Genomic DNA, 14147 nt, shown 5'->3' on the forward strand with positions numbered 1-14147 from the left:
CTAGGCGTCCTACGTCTACTTGCAATGCATATGGGATCTGGACCGGACGGCCTAGGGATCCAATCCAAACAATCGGACTCTTTATGGGACGTTTTCTATAAAAAATTGTCCCTGACTGGATCTCCTACAAGCCTTAGGTACTTAATTAAAATAATTTATGTTAAGTACCTAAGTACATTCTTGTTGTAAAATGTTTGAAAAAAGTGTTTCAAGCTTATTTTACGTTAGTATAGAATAGGGGCAGGTTGAAAAATATGTAGGTTTAGTACCTACTTCTTACCTATTCTTAAGTAGGTATGTAACTCCGTTTTTATTATGTTCTGTTACCATTATTTTGCTCTGCAGAATTTTGTTACAGGTACTTACTAGAAATCAATCGAATATAGGTCTATATTATGATGTATGTTTATGTATCTATAATGGCCTAGAATTTAGAAAGTAGGTTTGAGTTATAGTCAAAAGTCGTATCTTTATGTTGTACTATATTATAACATAATTTTGTTCTGTTTATTTTATTATTCGTTATGAATACCTTTTAATTTTATTAGCCCATGGTTAGTCATAAATAGGCGAATATTTTCTGCTTACAAGATACCTAATATCATATTGCGTATAGTGGATAACACATTCTTTCCCTTTTTCTTATGTTGGTATTACAAACGGAGATAGAACAAGATAGACATATAATTATTTAACCTTTGTGAAAAGGACAACAATACAACGAGCATTGCGAACCGAATTACTTCGAACCGCCGCCATATTGTCATGTCAATTTTGTAACGGGGGTGGGTTCCTTGTGCATTTATTTATTTTTGTGAAAACTGCCATAAAATAGTTACTGTGAATTGCGTGTGGCTTACCAAGCTAAGGTGAGAGTCTAGGGTGTGTTACTGTTTATTAAAAACTTAGAACTTTAAGTACTCGAAATCCATTTTATGGGGTCGGGTGTGGTGTTGGTATTTAGACCATGGTGTACTTGTTCGTTTTGTTATACACGATTCCTAAGCCCTTTGATCTTACGAAATAAGTACAAACTGAAATATTTATGTGAAATGGGCGTCTCATGATAGCTACTCTTAACGCTTGGGCAGCGATCGATAATGCACTGACTAAAGGTACTACATTCATGGTATTTTTTGTCACAGGCGCGGGTGCTTCATCGCATCCTCTGAAACATGAGCTATCAGATTCCTTCTTCACAAAGCCGAACAAGTAAGTAAATATTTTTTCTTGAAACTATTCAATCAAATATCTTTATACTTTGATATATCCTACTTTTCGTTGCAATGGTTATGACTCATGACAAAGGTATTGACTGTAATGGCTAGCTGAGATAAATTATATCGGTATTCGTAAGTTTATTATGTAAATAACGGGTACTTGTTTGATACAACCTGCATTGTTAAATACTTCAATAGGTATGTATATGACCCTGATGGCATAACTTTGTAGTGCTGTTTGTGTTAACTTATTGCAATAAATAAATAAACTTTTATTTCTGACATGAACAAGATCTTTAATTTCTAAATACTATGTAAACTCTCTATAATTAATTTCAAGGGAACATTAATTTCTCTTGGTTATAGTCTTTATTATACTTATTTAATTTTATTCATTTATTACTCGTTACAGTACATAAAAAACATTGTATATTCACTTATAAATAAAGTACAATAATATAAGTGTATATTATGTAGTGAAGAAAAAAATGGTTTTGATTAGTGAATTTTGTAAATTGATAACACAAATAATAATATTGATATAAAAGTTTATCGACATCTATAATGTTTTGTTTATGTGTGTTCTAAACGGTCAGTGTTGCACTAAAAAAGTGTATCAATGTATGGGTTTTAAGGCGAATCAACCAAATTTAAGTAATTTTGCTAATGAATATGGAACGTTTTGAGTATCTTACCTAAGGAGCTTTTTTTTATCATCCTTAATTTTAAACAGAAAGCCTTGTTATACATATGAATTGGTTGAAATTGTATACCTTTTTTTAATCTGGTTGCACATTTAACGCTGCTTTATGTCAAAAAAATAAAAGTATTTTTTTTTCATGTTCTATCTTTCGCATTTTTATGTATAATTTTAGTTTTTTTTTTATATGTTAAGTATATAGTGTAATATAACTCAACAATCATTATTTAAGCTCAAAATATGGGATGCAATCATGTTTTGCGTTCAAGACCTTGTATTTGTTTACCAATTGAATTATGTATTTAATAACAACAAAATCTTATCAAATAAACATAGTTATTGATCAATTTTGAAACATTTTGCTTGGATAGTAACATAGTTTAATAGAAGGTTAATTTTGTTTGTAATCAATTTATTTCCTGCCTATATTAATTAACTTGTGTTTCTTATTTTTGCCTGTTTGTGAAGCAAAGATAACAAGAAAATTTGTAGAAGATGAATTTTGCAAGCAAATTTTAATGTATAAATTATAATCATCCCAACATGGCTTCTAAAAATTTAGAAGTTTGCACATATGTATAGACCTATTACAATATTTCCACTACTGGAAATGCATGTCGATCTTGCGCAATATATTGCTGCAAGAACTTGCACATCTAAATTTACCATAGTGTGTTTTCTCGGATAAAATTCCCATTATGTACTTTTCAAAATAAAAGTAGAATGGCCTTTCTTATTGTTCAACTGTATTCTGAACACAAATTACTTCAGAGGTTCAGCCATAAAAGCGCAACATAGACCAGACAGTTATTTATCGCCGAGGATAATACAGTATCGCTTAACTAGTCCTAGTAAACACCTCGCTTTGGGAGCATAATTGAGGTTCTATAAATAAAAAAAGAAAAAAATTTAACCAACTCAATAAATATCAAATTCCAAGGTGTTGTAAATGACTATAGTTTTTTTACGATTCTGCCAAGGTCAATTAAAAAGCAGAAAGTATATATTACGTAAAAAAAAATGTGTAGCCAAGTGAAAATAAAAACAAAAATAATGTAAAAAAAAAATGGAATAAAAATGCTAAAAAGCAACCTTGATAGAAATAATTTCAGGATTGAAAGTTCTTTAGTCTCTTTTTTAGTCAGTAGAATGTGAATACATATTAATATTCCCATTTTCAGTGTCGCATAGCAACTATGGCGGGTCTGATGTTCCAATGGCGCCAAGTAAGGAGCAACAGACCCTCATGTGGCAGCAGAACTCATACTTGGTTGATTCTGGCATCAACTCCGGAGCTGCTACTCAGGTAAATGAAAAAATTTAATGGATATCAAGGCTCGTCCTGTATTGTTTTTCGTCGTCTGTTTTATTTTTTTATTGATTTTGTAATATGCCAAGGAACCAGACAAAAATGAGTTTTTTTTTTGCTAATTCTTCATGTTGTTTTTTTTAGAAAATAGATAAATACAGACATGGCAAATTACAATTTTATTATTCATGTAGATATTTTAAAATAGTAATTTAACATTACCTACGTCATGGTTCTTTATCAATAAGCTCTACTTGTGCACTCTACATTTACAACAAAGTAATTGTTAGCATCTTTATCACACTAGTTACACCACTCCTTATGATGCAGATTTGCTGACGTTAGAGACACAATAGATTGTAGTTGTGCTAGGCTTTTTCTCAACACCTAAAGCATCCATTGCCCATATTGTTTCGTTGTCTGAAATCATCACTGCCAGGTTTTTTCTCTGGTTATCAAACTTTACTTTGAAGACTTTACAAATACATTCCTATAAATATGGGATTGGACAGTAGCTTAAGACATATTTCAACAAACTATTCATATTACTAACTCTAAGGAGTTAACTTATTACAGTTGGGGGAATATGTCATCGTCAGGAATCATGTGGTCCATTTGGAAAATTGTGTAATAGTCAGCATGAATATAATACAAACATTATTGTTCAGGTGCCATCACTTACTGGCAAGGAAGATGACGAGATGGAAGGAGATCAGCTGATGTTTGATCTGGACCAAGGGTTTGCCCAGGGGTTCTCTCAGGAGCAAGTAGATGGTAAGATTATTTTTAATTTTCATGGGCCCACACATTTGCAACAAATATCCTATTTAGTTTTCTACAAGAGAGATTCTTTTTATTTTAAAATATCATGGCTTTCGCTGTACATTAGCTGTGATTTTACCAATGTGAAAGGTAATGCTATGTAACATCAGACTTTGATATTTATTATTTGGCTGTCTAGTCAGTGTGGCAGATATCTTTAAGAATACATTATTTACAGACATGAACCAGCAGTTGTCACAGACGCGGTCGCAGCGTGTCCGCGCGGCCATGTTCCCAGAGACCCTGGAGGAGGGTATTGAGATCCCGTCCACTCAGCTGGACCCCGCTCAGCCGACTGCCGTTCAGCGGCTCGCTGAACCGTCGCAGATGTTGAAGCATGCTGTCGTCAATTTGATCAACTATCAAGATGATGCTGATTTGGCTACCAGGTAAGATTTTTTTTGTTTTTTTTTTTGCTATAGGGTATAAGAAGCTAACTGATTGTAGATCTTTTTGCTTAACTGATAGGATAGAAATTTTTACAGGATATTAACTGTGAGATCATAATTATTGGTTGGACTGCAGTGTCGTTCGTCATTTTTAAACTGTTTGAAAGTCAAGCTCTGTTAGGTTTGAAGTAGTCGCGGCTGTTCTAATGATACGTTATGAGTGACTAAAAGCGTTTCGTTTCCGCGTAACGTGACATTAATTAATTATCGTAAGAACGCAAACATATACTTTAAAGTCTAATTACGATTTTATTAGTATTTTCTTAGTTCCATAGATCAGCAATATTATACATCAACAATATTATATGATTTTAACTTTCAGGGCTATCCCAGAATTGATCAAGTTACTCAATGATGAAGATCAGGTAGTTGTGTCCCAAGCTGCCATGATGGTCCACCAGCTCTCCAAGAAGGAGGCTTCGCGCCATGCCATCATGAACTCCCCTCAGATGGTCGCCGCCTTAGTCCGCGCGATTTCTAACAGCAATGACCTTGAAACTACTAAAGGAGCAGTTGGAACCTTGCATAACTTGTCCCACCATCGCCAAGGTTTGCTTGCTATCTTCAAGAGTGGCGGTATCCCGGCCTTGGTGAAGCTTCTGAGTTCACCAGTGGAGTCGGTGCTGTTCTACGCCATCACCACTCTTCACAACCTTCTGTTACACCAAGATGGGTCCAAAATGGCGGTCCGTCTTGCTGGAGGCTTGCAGAAAATGGTAGCTCTGCTTCAGAGGAACAATGTGAAGTTCCTAGCTATTGTTACTGATTGCCTGCAGATTTTGGCGTATGGTAACCAGGAATCGAAACTGATTATCCTGGCATCTCAGGGACCCATCGAGCTGGTCCGCATCATGCGCTCCTACGATTACGAGAAGTTGCTATGGACCACCTCTAGGGTTTTGAAAGTGAGTACCTACTTGTAAAAAATACGCACTTTTGGTTATAAAGAAAGATAACATTGCTAGATACTTGTTTATATTTTGGAGCCTATTTATTTCACTCATGTTTAATTACACTCAGATAAATTTCCCATTTTTATTAAGATCTTTATAACTTGAAATATAAGAGAAATGAAAGCAATGGCCATGTTTGGCTCTTTTCTCAATATGTTTCTCTTTGAAGGTACTGTCCGTGTGCTCGAGCAACAAGCCCGCGATCGTGGAAGCCGGCGGCATGCAGGCTCTGGCCATGCACCTCGGCAACCCGAGTGGACGTCTCGTGCAGAACTGCCTCTGGACGTTGAGGAATCTTTCTGATGCTGCTACTAAGGTAAAATACGTGTTTCATAATAAAGTAGTGCATAAAAAAAATATTATTTTAAGGTGTAATATGTTTCACTCTATTAGCCAGGAATAAATAATTTTGCCTGTTATTTAATGAATATTAAAAATACAAAATTTCACAATGTGTTATAGAATTGCACAATTGGTTTTTTTCCTTAGCTAAAATGTATCTTAGATTCTTATATGAAATTACAATTAAATGCCCTTTAAAAATAACAAGCAAATCATTATAATATAAAAAGAAAAATATGTTTAGAAAAAAAAAAACTTATTTCACATTCACAGATTCAACACTTCTTTGTTTTAATTTATTATTATACTTTTTCATTGACCAGGGAATTTGTGCTAAGTTTCATGTTCTGTTCACTATCCTCAGGTGGAAGGACTGGAGGGACTGCTCCAGAGCTTGGTGCAGGTACTCGCCTCCACTGACGTAAACATCGTCACCTGTGCCGCTGGAATACTCTCCAACTTGACTTGCAACAACCAACGCAACAAGGTTATTGTATTTGCCATTTATATAATTTAGTCTCAATGATGATTTTAATATAAAGGTAGATATGCTATTAGTGTCCAAAATCCGATGTCTCGAAATTGTCGTAATTGTAATGTTTACATAGGTGCTTTTAAAAAAAATGGTTAAAAGACATTTGGCCAGTACATAAAAAAAATATTGTGCAACATTGAAAATCGTCTGGTACTTATTTTCTGTTCTTTAATAAATGTTTGTAAGTGTGACTTTTATAAAGGGAAACTTTAGCCCGGAAAAACTTTATCACGCGGGCGGAGGCGCGGGCAAATCTAGTATATTTATGTATGTCTAACATGTACGAGACTGCCCTTTTTCGTTGTTGTTTTCTCTTATTCCATCCAATGGTTTTCTGTAAAAGATTGCCTTGAGTGATAAGACCACCAAATGTACCTCCTCTCAGCTTTCATTGTTGTTATACTTAAGTATTATTCAAGCCATAAATAAACACATATATAAATTGGGTTAATGACAAATACTAGCCGGCTTTTTTTTATTCATGCTGGTTTTAATTCGACAACTTTTAAATGCGATCGGTGCAATGCACATAAATTACTCCAGGTAGGTAATTCTCAGCCATCTTTTTGTATAAGATACTAATTGTTTTGGTCGAAATAATGTTTTGTAGTGTGAGTAACATTTGCAGCGGTATTTTAAAAATGTATGCACTTGATTATGATGATGTAGGAAAAAGATATGATACAGCTTAATCAGGCAAATAAAATAGCATTTCGGAGCATCGCATTTCTTGCTTGCCTTTTCGTTATAACTTCAGTATTGCCAATACAAAAAAAATTGTTCTTTTGTTCGCCTTAAGTTTTTTATTTTCCCGGTCAGTTTGTAATTTATATATTTTGATTCATCATCATTCGGAGCATCGCATTCCTAATGCGTTCTAATTTCTTTTAATCCTGGGATTAATAAATAAATATACCTATTAATTTATAATAATAATAATAATATCCAGCCCTGTATTATATACTGTCCCACTGTTGTGCACGGGCCTCCTTTCAGTGGTAGTGGAGGCCTATTAATTACCTAATTGTGTTGTGTGGCAGGTGGTGGTGTGCCAGGCCGGCGGCGTGGACGCGCTCGTGCGCACCGTGGTGTCGGCCGGCGACCGCGAGGAGATCACCGAGCCCGCCGTGTGCGCGCTGCGCCACCTCACCTCGCGCCACGTCGAGAGCGAGATGGCGCAGAACGCCGTGCGGCTGCACTACGGGCTGCCGGTCGGTACACATTACATACTATACATGTCTAGCATGGTATTCTGGTTTTAGGGACAGGACAAAGTGGCGCCACTGCACCTAATCATAGGTGGAATGGGATCAAGATAGTGCGACGAGGGTTAATTATCCCACGCCGGTCGAAACAATTATGTTGGTCTGTTCGAAACTGGATATTCACAGACTGATGATGGTTATGTGAGCGGATATAAATATCTCACCACCAATATTATTTGTTTTCTACATCCATATTTTGTATATGACAAAGATAAAATTCGTATTGTGAGCTATGTTAGTCATAATTAACTCGCACAGTTTTTTCACTATGGTATATATAAAATCTAGTACAACACTAACTGAATTATAATAACACAAAGCTGAAATTGATTGTATTTCAGTATTTACACTGGTTCGGTCAACGTTTTTATATCGAAGTTACGAGTCCTCTTAACGTCAATTTAGTCATTAGATCATCAGCTCTTATAGATAGAGACTTTCCCGCCCTCACACCCACCACTACAACTCCTGTAAGCCAGGATCAGCAGTGGCAAGCATTATATGACACCGAGCAGTGAAGCTCGGCGAGTCTCAGGGAAAACTAATATGTCATTATCCCGCAACGAAATTAATCAAATAGAAATATAGGGAGGAGTTAGAAATATTAATTGTCCACTTCCTTCCATAGCTATGCGGGTGACAAAATCATGATAAGGAGGCATTTTAACCTCACGGATAGGGACTGCGTCAGTAAAACACATACTCGAAATCATTGTTTGAGGGTGTTTCTGTGTGCAGGTGATAGTGAAGCTGCTGCAGCCACCATCGCGCTGGCCGCTGGTGAAGGCGGTGGTGGGGCTGGTGCGCAACCTGGCGCTGTGTCCCGCCAACTACGCGCCGCTGCGGGAACACGGCGCCGTGCACCACCTCGTGCGCCTGCTCATGCGCGCATTCAACGACACACAGCGAGTGAGTATGCTCATTTACAGAATACAGACTTCATGTGGTTGTGCTATTTAGTGAGTCAACTGTGGAAGGAGACAGTTGAATGAAGTCCCCTGTTTGCTAATTTTAGATTTGTATGCTGTCAAAATGACGGTGTGTGATGAAAGTCCTTTTAAATACTTAATACTGTTCGTAGTAAATCCAGTCATTATGACTGCTTACAGTTGTTCATGTATTATGTCATGTTGTTCAAATAACTTAAATACTTTTCAGATGTAATTTTCCTGATACAATAAAATATAATGTATGTGTCGGTTGTAACCAAGTTGATGTGATGTACAATGCAGCAACGCACGTCGTCTGCGGGCGGCGTGGGCGCGGTGGGGTCGGGCGGCGCGGGCGGCGCGGGCGGCGCGTACGCGGACGGCGTGCGCATGGAGGAGATCGTGGAGGGCGCCGTGGGCGCGCTGCACATCCTCGCGCGCGAGACGCACAACCGGCAGCTCATACGGCAGCAGAACGTCATACCCATCTTCGTGCAGCTGCTCTTCAACGAGATTGAGAATATACAGGTTGCTCTTTATATTTTACTCACAAAATTACAGACATAATAGAAAGTTACAAAAATTATATATGTATAGTGGTCACAGACACAAAGCAAAAAAGAGCAATTCATATAAAATAACAATTTTAAAAAATAAATAATAATAAAGAAATATAAATAAATATTAAAATAAAGGCTAGATAACTATAGAAAAATACGCATATATTAGTTTTACAAATATTTTACTTAAATATAAGAGTAGGATGATATTTAATTAAAAATATTTTCAAACTATTTACAGCGTGTGGCTGCCGGTGTGCTGTGTGAGCTGGCGGTTGAGAAGGAAGGCGCCGAAATGATAGAGGCTGAAGGAGCCACTGCTCCACTCACTGAACTGTTGCATTCGAGGAATGAAGGTAATATTGAATACAAACTGTTAAAGATTATACCATAAATGTAAAAGAAAATAAATCTATAAAATATAATTATATTTAAACTGTGAGAAACATAAAAATAGATTTTATATGGAATACACAGATAAAAAGAAAAATATTGTTACTAACCTACTCATAATATTACTACTATTTGAGTATTTCTCAAAATAAATGTACGTAACGAAATACTCATTTAAGAACTGGAGAAATAAGTTTGTAAAAAGATTTCGTTACATTCGTGATAATTAAAATATATTTTATGACAATTTAAATAAAGACGTTTTTGAATTCGATCTTAAAATTAAAATGTTAATTTATCAGGGGTAGCAACATACGCAGCGGCGGTGTTATTCCGCATGTCCGAGGATAAGCCGCAAGACTACAAGAAGAGGCTGTCCATGGAGCTGACCAACTCGCTGTTCCGCGACGACCATCAGATGTGGTCCAACGATCTCGCCATTCAATCCGATATACAGGTACGTGGAACGTCAATATTATATATGTGAATTGTTATTGAAACATGAGTTCTAATGCTTCAATTAAGTTGAGATGTTTTGAACTTTATTGCTGTTTGGTAAGAATTCTTCACGATGTGGCAACACTAGAGCTTAATGCTGTCATCAAAATATATATTGTAAAAGCACATAATGTTAATGTGTTGTCTTTTTATTCCATTCAAATATCTGTAAAATATTTTTTCAGTCAAAAAAGGGCAGACCACGATTGCCCTTCCCTTTCAGTCTATAGTGGTGCCACATGCAAAATAACGAAATATATTAGCACTGTCTGTCACTGTTTGTGAAAATTTACATAAATTTCAACATATTATTTTTAGCTTTGTTTCTTTGCGATTTTTATTTCACGATATACCCTGCTTTGTGTTTTGATTTTGATCCGTAAATCCCACTTCATTAGGATATGCTCGGCCCAGAGCAGGGATATGAGGGGCTATACGGCACACGACCGTCGTTTCACCAGCAAGGTAAGACATGTGACCGATTTTATAGTTTGGTCCACTAACACCGGCTAGATGTAGCACATTCACACTACATAACCTAGCGAGATGTATTGGCACTATATTCCCTTAGAGCATGGATATGTTAGTGGTTATTTCGATTTAGTAGGATTATATGAATTAAGTCATACTTGGGTGTAAGGCATATTTATATAAATCATGAAATTGAATGTAAATTAGGTTTACGCTCCATATATCCTATCCTGACACTATCAATAAATTTTGTAAATAAGTTGCCACACTTTATACTTTTCCTGTGAACTATTTTTTATGTCTTCCTTTATTAAGAGAAAATAGCTCTCAACTCACAACATACTCTGAATGCACTATAATTTTATATATTTTTGTTAAATGTCTGTATAAATATGGATTTCTCTCTTCTTTTACATGCAGCTTAACCCGGGACCTATATATCACTAAACACAGGTGATGGGAATTATTTTATTATGGTTGTATTGGCGTTTCATATGTTTATTTATATAATTAATTTGTTAGTGGTTATTAATAATATTAACAGTGACTAACAATAGATTTAGTTGTAACACACCTTTACATATTGTGTGAATATTTAAGTGAGATATTTAAGCTTTTTAAATTGAGTGGTTCATGCAGTTAGTATATTCTGGATAAAGTTTGTGATGTAAGAAATAAATTGTGGCTAACATGGACATTAATATGGCTGCGACGCATTAAAATTGGCAGCTGGCTTGTTAATGTATAGCAGGTTTTTGTTTGATTCATTGCTATAATCAAAGAAATACTGTTTAATTGCTATATAGTTGTGAATATTATTATTATTTTTTCATCAAAATAAGACTAAGAATTTTTATGGAATGTCCTACAGATTATTAGGAATGTTGGTCAAGATTTCTGTTTTGGATTTAAGAGTGGTAGATTTTTATTAGTCTAGTAATTTTTCTGCCATATCACCATTATTTCTAAAAACAACGTCTTGCCACTGATATACGGCCGTTCTTAATAAACAATTCCAATGGTTTTTCAATCCATTGTAAGAATATGTCAACCAGGATAAAGGTTTTTTGACATGCTTACAAATTACTTATTTTGTTTCGGATCGGAAATTAAAAGTGGTATCATTTATTCAAATCGACCGATAAACCATTTTATAAAGATTGATAATGAAATAAATAATTGCAAACTCGACAGGCTATGACCAAATACCGATAGACTCGATGCAAGGCTTGGAGATTGGGTCCGGGTTCGGCATGGACATGGACATCGGCGACGCGGACGGCGCCGGCGCAGCATCCGCAGACCTCGCTTTCCCCGAACCGCCGCACGACAACAACAACGTCGCCGCCTGGTACGACACCGACCTGTAGGCACCACTTACCATTCACCAACTACCAGCCACCAGCTACCACCACGAACCAGCGCGCCGCGGTAACTAACGATTGACTTCAGTAAACGATCGCTAATTTCGGATTGAACGCTAAAATGGACCAATCAGAATGAAGTTTGCTTGCGGACTTATTTGATTGGTTGATTCTTACTTATCCGAAGTTAGCAATTGTTGTCGTTAGTTAAAATCTTCCGTAAATGATCTCAGTGCAATGGAACACAGCAACTGTCTGATTGGAGTGAATAAAGATCGCCTTATTTTCTCCCGAATAAGTCATCCGTGCGCCCTCTTGTGGAAGTTGGTTTTAAGTCTCCGTTTAGTTTGGTTGGCTTTGTTCACGTAAAAGTAGGTACGAATAATCGCAGCTGCGGATTCCACTAATAGAAGACTAATGTGTCACGTTATTTTATTCTTTTTGTGAACACACATTGGAATCATTATTGTATGCAGCTTGTATAACTTAATATTTTTTATATTTTGTATAGTGGTCCTTGGTAGTGATGGCCAGCATCTTGTTTGTCGTTCTATCTTGTAGTGATGACTCGCAAGACGTGTAGTTATTGTACTACACCTCCAGTGTAGTCATTTTGAGTGGTGGCGACGTAAGCCTAACTAAATTGTACTATTTAAAAATTAAGTTTGGGCTTCAATTGGCTTAATGTTTCCGTTCTACGCTAAGCACAGTCTTAATTTAGTACGGAGACGGATAACAAAGTGAATTGTATGTTACAAAAATCATGGCATTGTGAACAACACAAACGGGTACAAATATGGCAAAGTATTATCCATTTTGATAGATTTATTGGCATGAGACACCCACAATGTTCTCATTCACCTGTGATAAACAAAAGCAGCTTGGAAACGTAATTCGCATATAATATGTGATGTTACCATAAAAGGGATTTTTGTGAGGATATATTGCAAAATTTGGTGCTACAACGAACCGCATGTAATAAGGGCATTAGCTTCTTGCCTTGACCATGTATCGATGGTTGCACGCCTCATTTGAAGTTCCAAATTTGTTAGAAAGGTTTTGTAACGTGTCGAAGCTCTGCATTGAGTATATCGTGTTTACTCGCGTGTAGAACGCGTGTAATCGGAGTATAGGGTACCTATGTTAAATAAGATTTTTTTATAGGCTTTAAAATTCGTATATCGTAGTTTCTATGTAATTGAAATTAACCTTCGTACGCGTTTGAAGTCGTTTTATAGTTTAAGTTACAAATGGAAATTACGTCGCATTTTTTTTTTGTTACATTTAATCATTATTTAAATAATGGATAAGACTGTTTGGTCGAGTGAGGAATGTATTTAAAGGTTATTTTTAATGTTTGACTGCCATTTTATCTTATCGGAACCTCAGTGCGAGGTAGAGGAAATTTTTAAATTAGCCATCGGAGTGTCCTTGTTTATTTTAGGTATGTATAAGTTTATTTGTTACTGAGAGCGTGATTTCAATTCTGGCGTAGTGTTAGCTGACTTAAGAATATATGTAATTAACAGTATGTAATCTGTCTGAACTTAATTTCCAGTTGATGTATAACCATTTTAGTATGAAATAGTGATTGTATTAACTGAATTTTGTAACGTTTTTATCAGATAAGCGATAATGTTTTATGTTAATTCAATATTCATGTGTAGTGAATGCACTTATCTACATAGCAGAATGCATCTTCTAGAAAAATAATGTAATCGTTTAGTGTTAGGATTTATAATAATTTTACGTAAATTGTCCTCTAGGAACTTCGTATATATTTTTTTCAATTTGATATTTCAATCTACTTTACCAATGTTTTTGTATTGATTCGATATTGAGGACATTGCTGAGGTACGACTTTTGTGTCCATTCGTGTATGGATAATAAAGTAAATTTAAATAAGCTGTGTTTTTATTCAAAAGTACCTTATTTCCTACTAAACATAAACTATAATTCTTTAACAGAAGTATTTAATACTCTTAACATTTACTAAAGTTCAATGGGGTAACACCGTAGGAGGGGTAATTACCTTTTCGAAGTTTCGTATAAATTTAATAATAAAGTTATTTGTATTTTTTTTTATACAAGTTCCCTACGTCGCACTAGTTGACGTTAGACTTTTTGAATTCGTTGTTAACAAAAATACCAAGACTTAAATTTAATAAAACTCGCTGGAATCGACGAATAGCGAGAATAAACCACCTTCAATAATCATGAAGGCTAATTAATGGCTTTAAATAGATTTTATGCAGTATGCCTTTACCTACATTAGTATCTAACTGTTTTATTTATTTTACACTTTACACATGGTATACAGGCGGACTTAATGCCATG

At 35.6% G+C, this 14147-nt stretch overlaps 1 protein-coding gene across 2 annotated transcripts; it reads left to right on the forward strand.

Moving 5' to 3' along the window:
• Nucleotides 1–719: 719 nt before the first annotated feature.
• Nucleotides 720–13715, forward strand: LOC115451194 (armadillo segment polarity protein). 2 transcript variants are annotated; one of them, XM_030179545.2, is made up of 16 exons: nt 720–869; nt 1146–1212; nt 3102–3226; nt 3898–4003; nt 4230–4440; nt 4823–5405; nt 5623–5769; nt 6160–6282; nt 7371–7541; nt 8334–8504; nt 8828–9052; nt 9326–9440; nt 9780–9934; nt 10374–10440; nt 10867–10899; nt 11641–11871. In XM_030179545.2, the coding sequence occupies exons 2-15, from the start codon at nt 1176–1178 to the stop codon at nt 10869–10871; spliced, it is 2241 nt and encodes a 746-aa protein (XP_030035405.1). In that variant the 5' UTR covers nt 720–869; nt 1146–1175; the 3' UTR covers nt 10872–10899; nt 11641–11871. The 2 variants fall into 2 exon arrangements, with proteins under 2 accessions (XP_030035405.1, XP_030035329.1); XM_030179469.2 differs by lacking the exon at nt 10867–10899 and having other exon boundaries at nt 11641–13715.
• Nucleotides 13716–14147: the final 432 nt, after the last annotated feature.

The sequence above is a fragment of the Manduca sexta genome, chromosome 17 (assembly GCF_014839805.1).
Source record: "Manduca sexta isolate Smith_Timp_Sample1 chromosome 17, JHU_Msex_v1.0, whole genome shotgun sequence".
NCBI lineage: Eukaryota > Metazoa > Arthropoda > Insecta > Lepidoptera > Sphingidae > Manduca > Manduca sexta.